At 37.7% G+C, this 17,215-nt stretch overlaps 1 protein-coding gene across 1 annotated transcript in view; it reads right to left on the bottom strand.

The window, feature by feature from the left end:
* Positions 1-271: 271 nt before the first annotated feature.
* The window catches only part of GALNT2 (polypeptide N-acetylgalactosaminyltransferase 2), an 89,711-nt gene continuing 72,767 nt past the window's right edge, over positions 272-17,215 (bottom strand). The window contains exons 9-16 of the mRNA XM_041424171.1: positions 16,623-16,710; positions 15,978-16,081; positions 12,056-12,182; positions 8,546-8,638; positions 8,262-8,345; positions 6,403-6,529; positions 2,644-2,763; positions 272-1,404 (exon numbers count right to left, since the gene is read on the bottom strand). Coding sequence (XP_041280105.1) covers positions 1,249-1,404; positions 2,644-2,763; positions 6,403-6,529; positions 8,262-8,345; positions 8,546-8,638; positions 12,056-12,182; positions 15,978-16,081; positions 16,623-16,710 — 899 coding nt within the window. The 3' untranslated portion in view covers positions 272-1,248. The remainder of the gene's footprint in view (positions 1,405-2,643; positions 2,764-6,402; positions 6,530-8,261; positions 8,346-8,545; positions 8,639-12,055; positions 12,183-15,977; positions 16,082-16,622; positions 16,711-17,215) is intronic.

Genomic DNA, 17,215 nt, shown 5'->3' on the forward strand with positions numbered 1-17,215 from the left:
TGCAGGTATCCAGGCTGATTCCCAGAGTCAAGCCTGAATTCATTCAAAATCTACATTTAAAGAAACAAAATGGAAGAAAATTCCCCAGTGGTAGGTGTATAAATTAAGCAAGTGCAATTCAGAGATATTACATAGCTGCTCATCCTTGCAAATTAAAATTCAGATCTTGTGCTGTTGTCAGTGGTGTTTAATTCTAACTTATTTCTGCAACTCAAAAGGGGAGTTTGAGACAATTTTTTCCTCATTAGGGCCCAGAATAAAACTCTGCTGAATCAATACACCTGCACAAAAGTTCTGTGCAGTTTATATAATTTTGTAACAAAGGAAGAAATATTTTAAAGACAAAGTACTACAGAAATGATTAACACAAATATAAAGTACAGGTTTAAAGTTATCCAGAGCACAGGTGATGAATTCCCAAGCTGGAATAAACAATCCAAGCAATCATCTGGGCAGATGCATTGATTTCCTCTGCTATTTTCTTTCTCCTCCTGAGTTTCATGATCTCCAGCAAGGGTGAAGTGTTAAGAAGTAGATCCAGTTTGCAAAGCAAAAGCATCCAGTGTTAGCACGGACATCATACCCAGCAGCACAAAATCCGCACCCTCAGAGTTTCTCTCTCCTAGCACTCCGATCCAATTTCTGGTTATATATATGTCAATCACTTTGTTGATAATTATAGGATGATAACTGATACAAATCATTGGGACAATATATATACTTTCATATAATTATATTTAGAGTCCATCATAGAAAAGTTCATATTCAAATTACCAAGTACACACAGGAGAGAAAAAAGGAACTTCAAAATGACACTTCTGGTTCTGGAAATGACAAATCATGACTTCTATTCCAATGGAGTTTTCAAATGACCTTCTCCTAGTAATTTTGCCCACCCTCCCTCCCACACTGTTCCCCACAGACGTTTCTTCAGATCCTTTTGTTTACAATACGTCAGTTGTTCCTACAGTTAATTATCTGCTGTGCAAGTAGTAGCTGAAGACAGAAAGGAACAGCTGAAGTCTGCAGCACAATTCCTTCTTCCTGTGAAGTAATGCTCAGTGACATCTTTGCAGTGCTCTGAGTCCCCTGGATCCCTGGTGTCTGCTTCAGCACTCTACTTTCAGATAAAGGTGGAATACTGAGGTATATAAGTTCCGTGGAAAGTTTTAAGAAATACATCAGTAATTCAATCAAAACTTTGCCCAATGTTTTTCTGTTGAAACAGCATTTTGCTTATAAGTCCTTCTACTGCTGCAGATTAAGTGTGAATTTCCACTGCTGTGACAAAGAAGGATTGCAGATCTCAACGGTGAGACCACCATTTTTGGCATTTCGGCTGTCTAGACAGAGGTTGCTGCCAACGTGCCTCAGTTTAGAATTGCTTTCAATTTGTTCCCATTTCTGGAAGAGAAAATACAGTTATTAGCCTGGAAAAGTAAGAAAAGGAAGAATTCTACATCATGTCCTTTGAAGTCTTCATAAGCTTCCCTGGCTTGTGCCTGGAAATGTGTCCAATCTGCAATAATAGGAGCAGTTTAGATGATTCTTGAGCATGAGTATGTAAGTTCTGGCAAGCCTTGTCAGAACAGCTGTTCTTTCTGCTAACACTCTGCAAGACACAGAATACACCAACACATTTCCCTCTAGTTCAGAACTTCTCAAATACACTGTCTCACCCTGTTACCTGTGTGACACCTTTGGTCTGAAGAAAAAAAAGAGAAAAATCCATTCACATACCACTACAATACTCAACATAAAGAAGCAAGAAGTATATTCACTATACACAGCTCTACAGAAATCCAGAATTTGTCATACATCTTTCAATTCTACAGAAGATAAGCAATGTGTGCTGTCAAAAGTTCTTTTCCAAGATGATGTCAAGGACAGAATAAATCCCAAATATAGGATTAAAAAAAAAAAGATGGGGGGGGGGGGGGGTGTTTTGTTTTATGGTGATTTGTCTTGTATGTCTACCATATTACGACTGTAAACCTTATTAAGAAAATCTTGCTTCCTTAGTTTCCTCCTCCAAAGAGTGGCAAGAATATTCCTTCCTTCATCACTAAACAGTGTTTCAGTTACCTGTCTGCAAAAACAGATATAGAAGCAAGGAAGCTGGCAGATGATCAGAACTCATGACTGAGCAGAAAGAGATGATTTGTTTTATGACTAGATCAAAAAGATGGTATGAGTGTGCAAATATGAATTTCCTCAGGCATGGGAAATAGACGAAGTTGCAATGCTGCATTGATAAAAATAAATTTAAGGACTTCTAGTCTGCTATAAGCAGGCCACAACTGAAAAGGAGGAGAGCCAAACCACATTCTTCTGAGAAACAGCATACATAATATTCAAACTTCACTGAGTAAGGCCTTTCAAAAAGACATTGTGGAATATACAAACTGTTTCAGAAGACAGAGGAGGCAGTTAAACACTGTTACACATCAGCAGGTAAAACCTTTAAGTAAGGCCCTGTTGGGATAAAGCTTATTCTGCCCTTATGACATCAAGAATCCTAGCTTCACAAACACAAACAGTACAAGTAGAGCCTATAGAAGATATGAGAGGTCACCAGTGCATTATTTATTCACCATCCTTGTTTTCCCCACTGTTTGCAAAGTGCAATTATGACATACTAACCTGTCTGCTGTCGTTTTCTCTACAGCCCTGAAGTTTTATTAGTGAACCAGGAGCTCTGTCCACAACAGTAAGGCACAAATCCATGTGTTTCACTGACTTGTCCTTTGTTAAGGCCCATTCCTACAAAAAGGAAGAAACAAAAATGTACAAAATTGTGTATGTTAACACATGCTACCTCTGCCTACACAGCCCAACTTAAAATCCTGCAAATAGCGATGTACAGGCATTAGAACAGTTCATTGCTTCCCACAGAGCAGGAGATGAAAAGTCCACTTCAACCAGTAATTCCAATTGCTTCAGTGTCCCCACATCAGCTCAGGGCTGCGCTTGCTGTTTGCTCCCTCTGCTGGCTTTACACAGCCGCTGCGGGCAGTCACACAGGGCCCCGCGGGAGATATTCCTCCAAATGCTTAGTCAGATGTTTATTTTTATATCTGTGTGTGTGTTTGTATTACACCTTTCCCTTTCTTCTATGTGGAAGGACTTCTACATTTGTAAATGTATATATATATATAAAATTATATACATATAATCCCTAAAAGCTTGGTCTGCAGCACCACTGGCCACCCTGCCCACACACTGAACAAAGCACATGGACCACAGCGAGGAAACAGCAGTTCTTAATACAATAAAGACCACCAGAAAGCAGTACACAAAACGGATAGAGAGAATGTTCCCTCCCATCCAAGGCATGATGTACAACAGAATCTCTGCTAAATGCACTTAAATATGCAATTCTTAAACAGAGAGCAAAGAGAAGCTGTTCTGTATGTACTGCTGCCCAGCTTGTTTGACCTCAGCATCTTTTCACACAGAGCCTGATCTTGCACTGATGTTCAGACTCTCTCCATATGCCTCTCTCATTTCAAGTTTGGTCTCCAGCATCCACATTGGTCTCCATTTGTGTAACTATCCTTTGAGGAAAGAAGCCATTTGATTAAAGCCAGGCTAATGATCCAAATCATGCTTATAAACTACTTAAAATGGCATGATTAGCTTCTCTCAAGCAACTTAAGAGGATTTGGAGTTGTATAATACAAAACCTTAGACATACGGGGCCAAGCCTGGATGTTAAATAACATTTAAATGTTATTTTGCATGTAATAAGTATTTCAGAAATAAAATAAACATATAATTACTTTGAAACTCAGCAGATTTAATAATTATTAAATCTCTTTGGGAAGAGATGCTCAGAACCCTGACAGAATTTCCAACCCAAAAGATTACAAGTAATCACAATCATACAGGTCCCATGCCACTGGATCAATACTGTATTCTGCAAGTGTCAGAATGATGACAGCTGTGGAAAACAAAGCAAAGTCCGGACAAATCTGTGTATCCTTTCATTTGTCCTCCGAACTCTTTAGCTGATAACTTCTCCTTTTACTCTCAGCATGTTAAACTCAGAGGACAGCAAAATTACTTGCCTTCTCAGTTCTGTCCAGTTTGTAAGATGTCAACAAGAACCATTAATGTATAATAAAATATTAACAGCCACTTTTTTTAGCCTAAAGGAATGAAGCAAGTTCTTTTCTGAGCTTATCAGGAATTACAGATGGCCCCAAACTCTTCCCTGGCAAGATTTATAGTTGAAAATACTACCAGGGATGTAGCAAAACTTGCATCTGAGAACCCTGCAGTCAGAGTTAGAGCCTTGAAAACTATTGCTTTATACATCTTCACCCTTCCATCAAAAGGCTGCATGAGCCCCAGCCACAACAGAAATTATGCAAGAAGTTAACACTTTTAAAAGCCAAAGTACAGCTGCTTCATGAAAGCTCCAAGCTCTGTTGCTGGAAACATCTACATTATGGCCTCCCATGTTACAAGACTCAGTGTATAGATACTTTCCTCCACAGATCAGTAACTATGACTATAATGGAGATAAGATGGAACAAGTTCCACTACACCAGAGGAGAAGAAAAATTGCAAGCAGTGTATATGCTCAGCGCACAGGCTGGAAATTGGATAGCTTTATGCAAAAATCAGAATATCTGAGAAAATCTGTGTCAAATTAGAAATTAAAAGTTAGTAAACAAACTAATCTGAAACCTTCCCCTTGAACTTAAGTGTATTTTGTTTTACCTTTAGCTCTTTATCACAACCCTGCATATTTGCATATTGTCAAGCACGCCACAAGCTATTCAGCCCTCTGGAGGTACACAACTACCACTGAGTTCTATCAACCTGGAGGAGGGGAGAGCAGGGGAAAAGAGGGGCAGAAATCCCATTTTTACTTAGGTTTTGCATTTTAAGTTGTGTTGAACATAGGACAGAGTACACTCTTCAAGCTATAGAACATTGCCACAGCCTATAATGCCCTTAACTCCCTGAAAAACCTCCTGATAAGAATAAGGTGCAAAACACAAAGTACAGACCTAAAGACTGTGGTCTTTATCCCTCTCCTCCCATGCTGTTATTTCTTTTCAACCCAATACAAGTTCTACTTGGACATAAAAACGGGTTTTGACCCATTCTGCCTCTTAACCTGTCTGAATGTCCTCTCAAAGGTATTTGTTCAGAGCAAATGCATTGTGGTTTGTCAAGGTCGACACCACAGAAAAAACAACATAGAAAGAAGAGCGTCAGGTTCAGGGGAAGGGAGTTTGGAAGAGAAAGATAACTGTGTATCTACAAAGTATACACAGTATCAGCAGAAAATTCTAAGATTTCTGCTCCAAGGCACTTGTGACACGTCTGCCCTTTCTCCCAAAAACCCCACTGTGGTTTCTGAAATGATGAGGGTACTTTCATAAAGGTAATGGGAAAAGCCTCCACTGATAAATTCTCTTTAATGATAGGGAAAGGAGGCATTTCTCACATGTTGATTTGAATGAATTGCCATCATACATCTTCCAGGAAATTACTTCATTTTAGGTTTCATCTTATTTTAGGTTTTTCCCCTTCTAATTTAAATTAGAGCAAACTTCTGACACTCATTCAAGAGTATTTTTTAATTGTCAGCCTTCCATTTTAACAGCTGTACTTGACACATTAATATTATATTTGATTTAAAGTCAGGTTTAATCTGAAAAGGATTTAGCGACAAAGCAGCACACAAAGCAGTGAGAACCTCTGTGTGTATTTCATGAATGATAACTAAGTCACAACTGCATAAATAGATTCTTTGAAATAATTAATGCTCTCATTTAAAGATCTGACACATTTACAATTAGTTTAGGAGTAGGATTAGAAAGGATTTCTTAAAATACTCCCCTTACTGTGAGTGAACATTTAGGCACTACTGTTTTCTAGAAGAGCCAAATGGGGATTTAGGACAGATTTTTTTATACTCCACTATTGCAAACTGTAAATGACTAACAGTGCAATACAGCAAAGCATTCTTTTATTTTGCTGATCTTAGGCCATATGCTTAATGCAACCTAAATATTTTCTTAAGTAAAAATCACCCCCAAAAAATCAAACACACCATTTCATTGAAAAAAGCTTTCTATGCAAGTACAAAACCCCTGGGAAGGAAGCTATGGCCTCTAGTGCAAAAGCACATATTAATAGTGCCAAAGGAAGAGGATAATGTGATGCTCACTGAATGAATCTCTGGGCTCAGATTCTAATCCTGAAGATGCAAAATTATATTTGAGGGATAAGCTTTTTAGCCCATCTGTAACAACTGATGTGCTGGTTCGGATTCATCTCTCTCATCAATACACAGTAACTGCATGAGTTTAAAAGTTTAGCTTCACTTTCTTTCTTTTGTTTAAGACTTACTGTAGAAAGCAAAATTAATGGCATACAGACCTGGTTTCCCCCGGCATTATGACATTCATAAACTCCAACAACACCATCTGCAAAATGGCCCAAAGTGTCAAGGCAATTGGTACCCTGCTGCAAAGCCCCAAAGGCTATATCTTGATGATCAGGTACCCTAAAACAAAACCAGAAATATCTGCTTGATTCAGTTCGGGGTTTATTTGGCAGGTTTTTCTTTTTTTTTTTTTTTTAACTCCTTGTTTGTAAAAATACTCAGAGTATTTTTAAGATGAGAGGTTAAGGATGAGTGATGACTATCATCTGAAAATCTCAATCATCTTTTGAGGGGAGGCAATTATCTAATCATGAATTGAACAAGCATGAGTAAACTTGCAAGCTTACCACACACACAGTACCAGAAGACTCGTACCAGAGAAGGAGGGTGAACATACAAACTTGGCACAAAAATCAAATTAAAGATTTATCATTTAAAGTGACTCAAAGCTTAATGTCATCAATTAGATCATCAAGACCTTTTGTCTTTTCAGGCAACATAGCTTGTGGCAGAAATAGGACACTACCTACTGTTTTCACTGAAACGTTAAAAAAGGGGTTAGGAATTGGAAAAAAAAAAAAAAAAGTATTTCGGATATCCATTTTCTAATGGTTGCACATAAAGTACACTCCTAGCATGGAAGCACCTAGGCAAGTCCATTCAGCACAGTACAGTTGTGGGTAGAGCCCATGAGTTCACGTTGAACAGTAAAACAAGGGCATATCAGAGTCTTTAAGAACTTCAGACTCTAGTATGAGTATAATAATTCAACCCAGTAGAATGAGCACATGAGGGATGACAGAACAAGACAACACTACATGTAAGTAATGCTTATAAGTAGCACACTTTCCAGGAGAGACATTTTTTCTCACAGATTAAACAAAACCAAATATCCTCTGGCACTCTTAAGAGAAAATAAAGGAAAACTTACTTCCTCAGTATCATCCTGGTTTATGAGACTCATTAGTACGTATGGTTCTGCACATGTTGCACTGAGGCTGTAATAGTTGGTGCTGCTTTTGCATCTCAAGCCTGTATGTCACTAGCAGTTACCTATCACCACTGACATGAGGTGGCTCCAGGAAAAAAACCTCAAGTATTCTTACATGATACACACAGTATCTTGCACCACTACACCACCAGTATTAGGTTGACAGGCTAGTTAGTGGCCTCAGATCTGACCAACATACTTCTCAATGGATTATTTAACCAAAATCTTTCCATCCTTTCAAAAAGTATTTCTCTTCAAGAATTTCGCACTAGCTAGAATGTTCATGTTACAAAAACTGTTTGCAGTGTCATCCCTCACTTCCCCCTTCTCAACCCTTCCCAGAAGTCAGTGATTATTCAGTGACAAGAAGGAAAAGGAGACTCAGCTTCTCAGAGCCTTAGACATCTACCCTTGTCTGCCAAACACACAAGGCCCTTTTGTCTCCTGAATGTCATCATTTATACTGCAACAAGGTTCAGTCTCCTCACTTAGCTAGACATGGGCTTCGGCATAGGCAAAAGCTTTAACAGGATGACAACAGGACACAGAATATGTGCTTTTGAGCAAATGTCTTCTGTAGGAAACTAGCTTCAGGCTCAGGTAAGTTCAGTCCTTTGGACACCGTTCTCAAATATTGCAGCTGTAGTTGCCATAAGTAGAAAAAGCAGCTAACTATGGAAAAATTACTTTTCAGGAACAGAACAAATAAAAAAAGCAAATAAACCTGCATGAGGCATTTCATTCACAGAAAAAGTAAAACACATCCTTCACATCCAAGGATGGAGGAAGAGAAACCAATTATTTCTGGGGAGGGAAGAAAAAAAAAACCTCCATATGAACTCTGTATCAGCCAAAACTCACCGTAACTCAGGATAAACATTTTCAAGATACCACTTAAAGGGTTTGCAGCTAAGTCTCTTTCTGAGCTCCATTCGGCTTTGAATACTAGAGAAGAAAAAAAAAAAGTTTTCAGAGTCAGGCTGTTGTCCACATATATTTTATGGAATACATAGAAAACTCAAGAACAGTAGAACTGTAGGAATATATGTTAAAGAGACAACATCAGATTAAGCATCGTTTTCACCTCAGAAGGTGCTATGTCATGAAGAATAAACAAACAGGGCAAAGAAGCACTTGTGACTTACTTGCCGTAAGGTACATTCCTGGCTGAAGGCACTGCTGCATAATAGAAATTTTTATACTCATCCATCCAGACTTCTGCTGCTCTGCGTGTATTTCTAGGGACAAGCACATGAAACACATGGGTTATATTTTCTCTAGGTGCAATTAAACCATGCAATTTTTCTTCAGATTGATTTTAATCCTTCCCAGTACTACACAGTCAGCTGCCTCAAGTCAGTCAGCAGACTCCTTATAAAAGACCCAAGTAATAGAAAACCATTAGAGTAAAATAACTGAAACCAATTCATTTATAATGAAATTTGTATCTTTTCCACACTCATCACTGCTTCAGGTTTTCATCCAGAATTTAACACACATCTTTCAGTTCTTTCCGCAAACTTCATGGAATTTATTAGGTTGAGGTTTGGTTGATCTTTTTATAAGAGTAAGTTGACAGAAGGCAAATTCAGTGAGTGTTCAACTGGATAAAGGAAGCTAACTGAAAACAAAAACCTTAACAACTAGCAATATTTTAAAAATGTCTTTTACATTTTTGAAAACAAATATGCTAACACAGGCAAGATATTTTCACTCTTCACCGTATTCCTACCAGTAAAGCATTCAAAGTTCCAAAAAGACACAAGCTGTCAAAATACATAAGGCTATGAAACAAGTCTTCTGTAGCTGAGGTAAGAGGAAATGTTTTAAAATTTGAGAGAGATCGATTATTCTAATACATGTGGAAAAACCCCTAAGCCAAACATTTTACTTCTAACCAAACACATCTCTAATTAAAATTCCTGTATTTATATAATGGGTGTCTTCAAATTTCCTTTTGGATTGCAACACGGTCCAATGGCTTTTTCCCTCCCCTGACTTACATGTAAAGCTCATTTACTTGTACTGTTCACAATTTTATGCTTTGAAAAGTAAGTCTTATTTCACTTGCAACTGCCGTGCTCTGAAGCTTATTTTATGTTTGGCAGAAAGTTCACCTAAAGCAACTGGAGCGAACTCAGTAAGCCAATAACTTCTTTAATATGATTTTCCAATTCAAAAGGCAAAATGTAATCAGGATTAAGTGAGGAGGCTTGCAGGTTGCTGAGAAAAAAAGGATGTGGAGAATAAAAATTTCACAAGACAGACTTGAATAATTTTTTTGTTTGAGGACTGATTTTTTTCTTGCAAAGATTCCTTTAATTTTTTGGAAGTAAAATCCTACTAGATTCAGATTAGAAGCTATGTGAATGTATCTTCACCTGCAGTCTCTCAGGCCTGTGTGTCAGTCACTCAGCCCCTCCTGTCTGCTCAGCAACCAGCTTGGCTGCCCACAGGCCAAACAGATTTTGGTGGTGAGAAAGGAACTACTTGGTTTGCCAGGGTTTAATGACTCCAAAGGCACTTTCAAGGCCAGAATGCCTGCCTGTATTCCTCTGGCCCATACTCATGGATGAAGAACAGCTCAGGCTTTCTGTGACATGAATATGGGCACTGTGTGGATGCTGAGAACTGCCTGAACGGCTAAGGCCCCAAAGAACTCAGGGTGCTGAGGAACACAGTATGGGGCGCACTTAATGTTGAGCCAGTTAATGAAACAGAGCACTGACAGATCAGAGGCAGCTTTGCTTGGAGCAAACTGGGGCCTGCAAGGCTTGCTGGAGTGCTGTGTTAAGGCAGCTCTGGTCACACAAATCCTGCTGGCCCCAAGCTCTCCCTGCCCACATCACACAGCCAGGACACGGTGATGTGGTCTCCCCTCCCACGAAACAGGGCTCCCAGTCTCTCACCCAAAATTACCAACCTGTCTGGGCTGCCAAAAGGCAGTGCATACTGACTAGCCAGCTCAAATAGAGGAGTCCAGAACAAGCTGCCTACAGCCAAGAGACAGATGATGGCATAAGCCAATGCGTCCCAACTGCACCACCAGCACAGATTCCATGCCCCAAGCTTCTTGGCACCATGGTCCCACACACGTGTATTATAACACCTGTATTACAAGGATATCCTACTACCTAAGGTTTCTCATTCTCTCATTGCTAAAATTGATTTTAAGGCATCCCATTATATTGGTTTGACATCCAAGAAAGCAATTTACAACACAAGAAAAGCCGTATCTTGGCAACACCCCAAAGATGGAAAAGCTGCAGGAGTGGGAAAACTGTGCAGTATATTCATGCATTTATTCGCTTTTATTAACCATGCTCCTTGTTATGACACTGCCATTTCAAAACCTCATTAAACTACACCAGTTGCATCCTAAGCATACATAATGCAGTTTAAAAGGTAAAGCTTTCAACCCTCCTGATGCACACTATAAATGTTTGAACAGAGATGTGATGTACTGAGGACATTTAGTTGCTAGCTTTTGTTTTCACATAAGTACTATTATTCATTTTTCACTGTAGCATAAAATATACATCTCTAAGAATGGGAAAAAAATACTAGAGTGCCTACTATACTGAAAAAAACAGGACAGTGACTATTTTAGCAGATATTAAATTCATTAAAGTCACCTTGGTGGCATAACCATCATGGAAGGGAAGAACTACACCCTAAGGAGATTCCTCAGTCTGAAGTGAATCACGAGTCCAAAAATATCAGCAGCTTAGTACCTTCTTACGAATTTAAGTACAGCTGCACTCTGTGTTGCTTTGTGTTAAACAGAGTTTGGGCTCCATATCCCTTCAAGTGTAAATTAACAATTTTATTTCCAGCTCTTAGCCCACAGAATCTTTAGCCAAGACTTGCACTTCTCCAGCCCCCTGAGCATCAAGTTCAAGTCTCTAAACCAAAATCTACAGTGATTCTTCAGCTACAACTGATAGAGCCTTATCAAAATACCCTCAGTACACTAATGCAATACTTTCATCTATATTAAGTCAAAACCACTTATGAACATGCTGTTCATAGCACTTTATAGAAGACAAACTGAGAAGACAGCTCAGTATTTCAGCTACTGCTATGCATGGGTACCAACAGGAAAATTAACAGGCATATTAATCTAAGCCTTTAAAACTGCAATTTCTTAGGTCTATAGAAAATGCACTTTTAAACATAGCATAGGAAAAGCAAATATTATAGAGAACCAAGTTGCCAACAGAGTGGCATAAATACTGAAATCAGTCTCTATAACCATTTGTGTCTCACATGCTGATCATGTATTAATGAAAAGCAAGCAAAGCATATTCATAACTAAGTGTATTCTGGCTATTAGTGAACAATGAAACTGTTTCTACACAATGAAGTTTTATGACAGTTTTGAAAATAAAGCCTTCTTTAAAATCAAATATACAATATTAATGAAATGTCAAGCTAAGCATTTCCTTATTTTCCAGATTTTCAATCTGTGTCCACGAGAAGTTTCCCTCTTTCAGCTCACAGGTTCTTCTCTCAACCTACATCTCCAACTCAGTCATCAGTTTCTCTTTAATTAATATTTTACCATGATAGATAATATTGCAAATTTTTCTAAAGACGAGATCCCTAAAATGAAATTACTGCCACCTGCTGACCATTGCTATTCCAGCACTCACCTTGCAAACACAGTACCACTCCCGCCAGGAAACGTGTAAGGATGCTGTTTGCGGAACACATGACCCACTCTGCTGCAAGGGATGATTTCTAGGCTCCCACCACATTGCCAAACTCTGAATGAGATCTCTGAAATAAAAACAGGAACAAAAGACCAACATCATAAAATACTGTTATCTTGTATTATATTTACAGAGAAGACTTTTAGTGATTGTTGTTGAGAAGATCAAGCAAGACAGTTTTTAAAATAAATTCTAGCATAAACAAAGACCTATCTAAGCATTTGTGATTCTGCAAGCTCAGCAGAAATAAACATACTATCTTGGAAGCAAAATGTGTATCTTCTCTTATCTGAAGTTACCAGTGTTGTCCAAATCCATAAATCCTGCTGCAATTTGCCAAGGGGTTAGGTATATCTGCTTTATCTGAGCAGCAAACAATAGTACGTACATTTAACAAATAAATCAATGACCTAGTTTATAACAAAAATTTTCAGCTGAAAATAGAATAACTGAAGATAAGTGAAATCAAGGCAAACTAAAATAACCGATAGATTTGAGCTGTTAACTTATCACAGCAGGTAAGCAAACACTCCCAAACAGTGGGAGGAATTATATCAAGTCAATGTTGACTTGAGGATAGACAAATAAAAACATAACTTCTGCAAATTAAAGGTTATGGACAGTACACCTCTAAGCCAAACTAATGATCTGAGCCAGCTAGTGATGACGCGAAGGTCTAAAACTTTTCTCAACCTCTGATGGCAGAAAGTCACCTGGAGAGATAACTCTTTCCACATTAATTCCAAGTCAGTGCAATAAGAAGGGTGCTTCCAGCAGCACTATTTGAATTTTGATGATTCCCCCTTTAGTCCAATGGCTGCTACCAGATAACCTTAATTTCAAGCCTCTTCATAACCATTCAGTGTCTTTACATAGGTTAAAAAAAAAAAGAGGCAGCTCTAAATTACAGTCAGTGTCTATTTCTTATGACAAACTAAGTGGCATGCCTTCTTCCCTCAGAAGCCCCCCTCCTCATACATAGAAGTAATAATAGCAGAATTACTTGAAAAATTAAATATTAAAAAACCAGGACAAACATAAAACCCCACAACCACAAGTTAGAGAAGAAGTCATCTTCATTGCACATCCAGGGAAAATTTAGAAAAAATTAAAAGTAGATAAAAAGAGATGCTGTGATTTCAGCTGTTGACAGTGGAAGTTAACTGTCTTTCTTCTTGATGGCCATATTCATGAATCCTAGACAGTCAACACAGTTCAAGCTATAGATAGATCATACTCCAAAAACTGTCTTTGACAGTATTCATGTAAGACAACGGGCAAAACTAAGTTTTAATTTTTGTACACCTTCCAGCACCTTAGATTGTGAAGAATCTCAAAAAAAGTGAACATTATACAAAATAGCTCAGTGGGAAACAGAGCAAAGGACTAGAATATAGGAAGGAGCAAACTAATTATTTGCACCAACATGGCTTTTAAAGCCTGCATGGAAAAAAAATATACAGCAACTAAAATTCAAAACAATCCCACAAACTGCTTTAAGACATCTCTTTTGTTATACTCAAACAGCAGGAAATGTTACTACCAGAAGCAAGTTCAATGGACATAGTTTTTAAACGAAAAGGCATAAGCAGCACATCAAAAATTCTTTACAAGATCAAGTTACATTCCTGTAACAGATTTGTTCTTTTTTATTAGAGTGTGTCATCAATATAGAAGACAAGGAATGTCTTACTTATTCCCTGATTTTAGGAAAACTAGTAAGAAAAGCCTAGGTTTTCAAATTAGACCCAAATCTTTTTATGGTCCACCCAGTTCTCTGGTGTACTCCAATTCTCCTAAGCTTATCAGAAAGCATCATAAACATACTGAGAATTGAAGTTTCTGAGTTGGAGAAGAGATTGAACTCATTCCACTTTTTGTACAGCACACATGCATTACCAGTTACATTTAGAGCAGGCTGAGAATGTACCTATCTTCATGGTAATTTGGGCAATTTAGAGAAAATACTGCAGGCTCATCTCAAAATTTGTCCAATTGATACTGACAAGTGAATAAAACCTCATAACAGCTGCTCTGTACATGCTTGAAGGAAAAATTCTAGCTTTTATAAATGAATATGATGTGCAGAATTATTTTGCTAGTCCATTTAGCATTTATTTGCATGCAACACCAAGCTCCTGATGTAGAGCTATACTTGAGAGTAAAGAGGCCCAACAAGTGTGCACATTGAATTTTTAAACTGCACATCACAGACTTCCAGTTATCTGGTGCATGTGTCATTTATTGCCAATTAAATCATATGCCATGTGATTTTTACTCATCTTCAATTAGTCCAACAGCTAGGAAGAAACCATTAGCTGCCTTCTGCCTGCTTTTCAGGCATCCCTAAGTCTCCATCTTTTTCTTCCCATGGAGGGGGAGGAACTGAATACATCAGGAACAACATAAACGTCTCTTGGCATCCTTGAGAGAGGAGCTGTTGCTTGTGCCCTTTGCTGCTATCAAGGCTTCAATTACCAAAGCATAAAAGTAGTTGCTAAGTGTTCAGAAAAAAAAATCAGTAGCTCAAGAACACGCTTGTAACTTGTAATCAAATATTTAAGTGCTTGAGTGGCAAAAGTGGTTTTCAAAGTGAAAAGAGTATTGCTGCATTAAATTTATCCAATGACTTTCCAGGACATTTAAAAAATTATTATGTTTGCATAAATATAATTTAGCAATATACAGCAAAAATAGCAAGACAACAGAAAGATGCAATGTAACTGCTCAAAATACCCATAGGGTTTCTTTGAGTACTGCATAGGACGGTCAGAGACAGGACTGTAGGAACGCCACTTCCAACTTTTGGGTGTGTTAAGGCAGCATTAAACATTTGGTTACCATGTCTCCACACAGCAGAAATTTCTTTGTAGGCCAAGTATATGCTTAATGCATATGCAGATTTCAGTAACTCAAAATACTTGTGGGTTTTTACAAGTTCAAGGTATTTCAGGATTTTGCAGCTAGCATGTGCAGTAGAGAAGCTTCTATGCTTAGAAGCGTTCCTAAAAGACACTATTTGGAATGTCTGAGATGTATCTCTACCCCTAAAAACTAAATTCAATACAAACTGGAATTCTTGAGGCGGTGTAAAATTCCATTCCTTTCAAATATTTCTTGTTTTAAAACAAGTGTACTGGCCTTAACTGGAGAAAACCTTTGTATAATGCAGTAATGCAAATAGCCAGAAAAACCTATTAATGCCAGATTGAACCACCAGGTCAAAGGAGAATGGCTAAAGCACAACTTCTCTCTGTGCCTCCTCCCTCCTGCCTAAATCTCACTCATGTCAACATCTGAAAATAACAGAAAAAATGCCTTCTCAACCATTAGTATCTCATAGGGCTAAAGAAGGGGTATGAAACTACAAAATTCACTAAGTTTAGATGCCAGGCAGAATACTACTGGCAAAGTTCAGAAACAGATAATTCTTCAGTCAGCTAAGTTAATTGATTTATTAAGGTGTATGTAATAACACTGAATTCATTCTCCTTGATTCCACTTTTCATTATTAAATTAAGCTACATCTTAAAAACATGCCTTCAACTGTCAGCATTAAACATTTTTATATTTAATTGCCTATCTATAGCCTGCAATTTTTTACCAACCAACTTCCAAAAAAAGTCACTGCTCAATGAGCTAATAAATTATATGCTAACTATGAGGGAATAAAAGTTTTGTTTGTTCTAATTCTTTCATTGAAATAAACATTTTGGATTTTGCCAATAAAGTGTATGGAATTTAAATGCTGGTTTTAACACTCTTTGCACAAAATCAGGAAAACCATGGCTCCTTGACAGTAAAGGAAATGATGAAACCTGCTTTCTTTCAAGGTTGATCAGATGGTAAATAATACACATACCTAGGTTTTCTCCACCCCAAACATCCATCATCATGTCATATTTCCCTAGTTCTTCAAAATAAGATTTGTCCATCACAAATAATCCACCAGCTATCATGGGTGTCCTAAAGAAACAAGAAAAATTAAATTAGTTACAGAACCAGGAACACGGGGATAACTATTATTTGTACATCAAGATTAATACCTTCTTGAAAAAACTGGCAGTGTTTTTGAATGCAACTTATTTTCTATCTATCACTTGAAATGTTGTCTCCACACGTTCCTGTGGCACATTTCTATGGCCATGACCACCTTCTGAGGCAGCTTCCAAATCTCCATTTGGCACACAAGTCACTTAAAGGGTGGCAATTTGTGCCAACAATAAAACATTAAAACTGATGCTGTATTTTTAGCCCTCGAAACACACCAACTTTAAACAGTGACATCTACTTTTTCTTAAGGGTAAACAATTAACCAGTGTGTTTTAAACGATTTCTTAAATGCCATTTATTTCTGAGAATCTCATAATGCTCCATACACATGAATGAAATTTCAATTTTGATGTAAGATATAGTGCAGATATTCTTTCAGATGCAAAGATGATGATTTCTAATTTTGCTTAATTGTAATCTATAATCTATTTGAGAAATGGTGGTATAGACATACTTTATGGGAGCAACTGGATTTCCTTGCCGTGCTCTTCTTTGCTCTGGTGTCATGTAATCCCACTTGAATACAAGATTCCAGTCAAAGCCTTCAAGAAGAAAAGTAGGATGTTAAAATTACTGTGGTCATGATTCAACTTGTAGTAACCATGTTCACTAACAACACCAGGAACTGTAATTAAAATGAAAAATTTAAACTTGTGCAAAATTCTGGCTAGAAAACAAACAAGAAGGAGTCCAGATGAAAGGTAATGAAAAAAGAGTAAATCTCAACACCAAATAACTTCAGATCTCTTGTCTTCATCTATTTAACAAAGTGGGAAACCCAAGTGGCTTCCTTACATTAAATAAAAAAGATCATATGATGATTTTCCGGCCATTACAAATGCTCCCAACAATCTTTACTGAATAACTGCATTTCCAGTCTTTAGCAGTGATCTCATGTTTACATTTACACAGGCTTTATACAGTACTTCTGGAGGTACTCTAACAACAAGAGCTCTCCATCATGAGGGTCACAACAAGTTATGTACATTCCACTTATCTTGTGAACATTAATTTAACTTTGTACTTTAAAAACATTTTGTTTTTAAA

Source organism: Onychostruthus taczanowskii, unplaced genomic scaffold (genome assembly GCF_017590055.1).
Source record: "Onychostruthus taczanowskii isolate IOZ18803 unplaced genomic scaffold, ASM1759005v1 scaffold111, whole genome shotgun sequence".
NCBI classification, from domain to species: Eukaryota; Metazoa; Chordata; class Aves; order Passeriformes; family Passeridae; genus Onychostruthus; species Onychostruthus taczanowskii.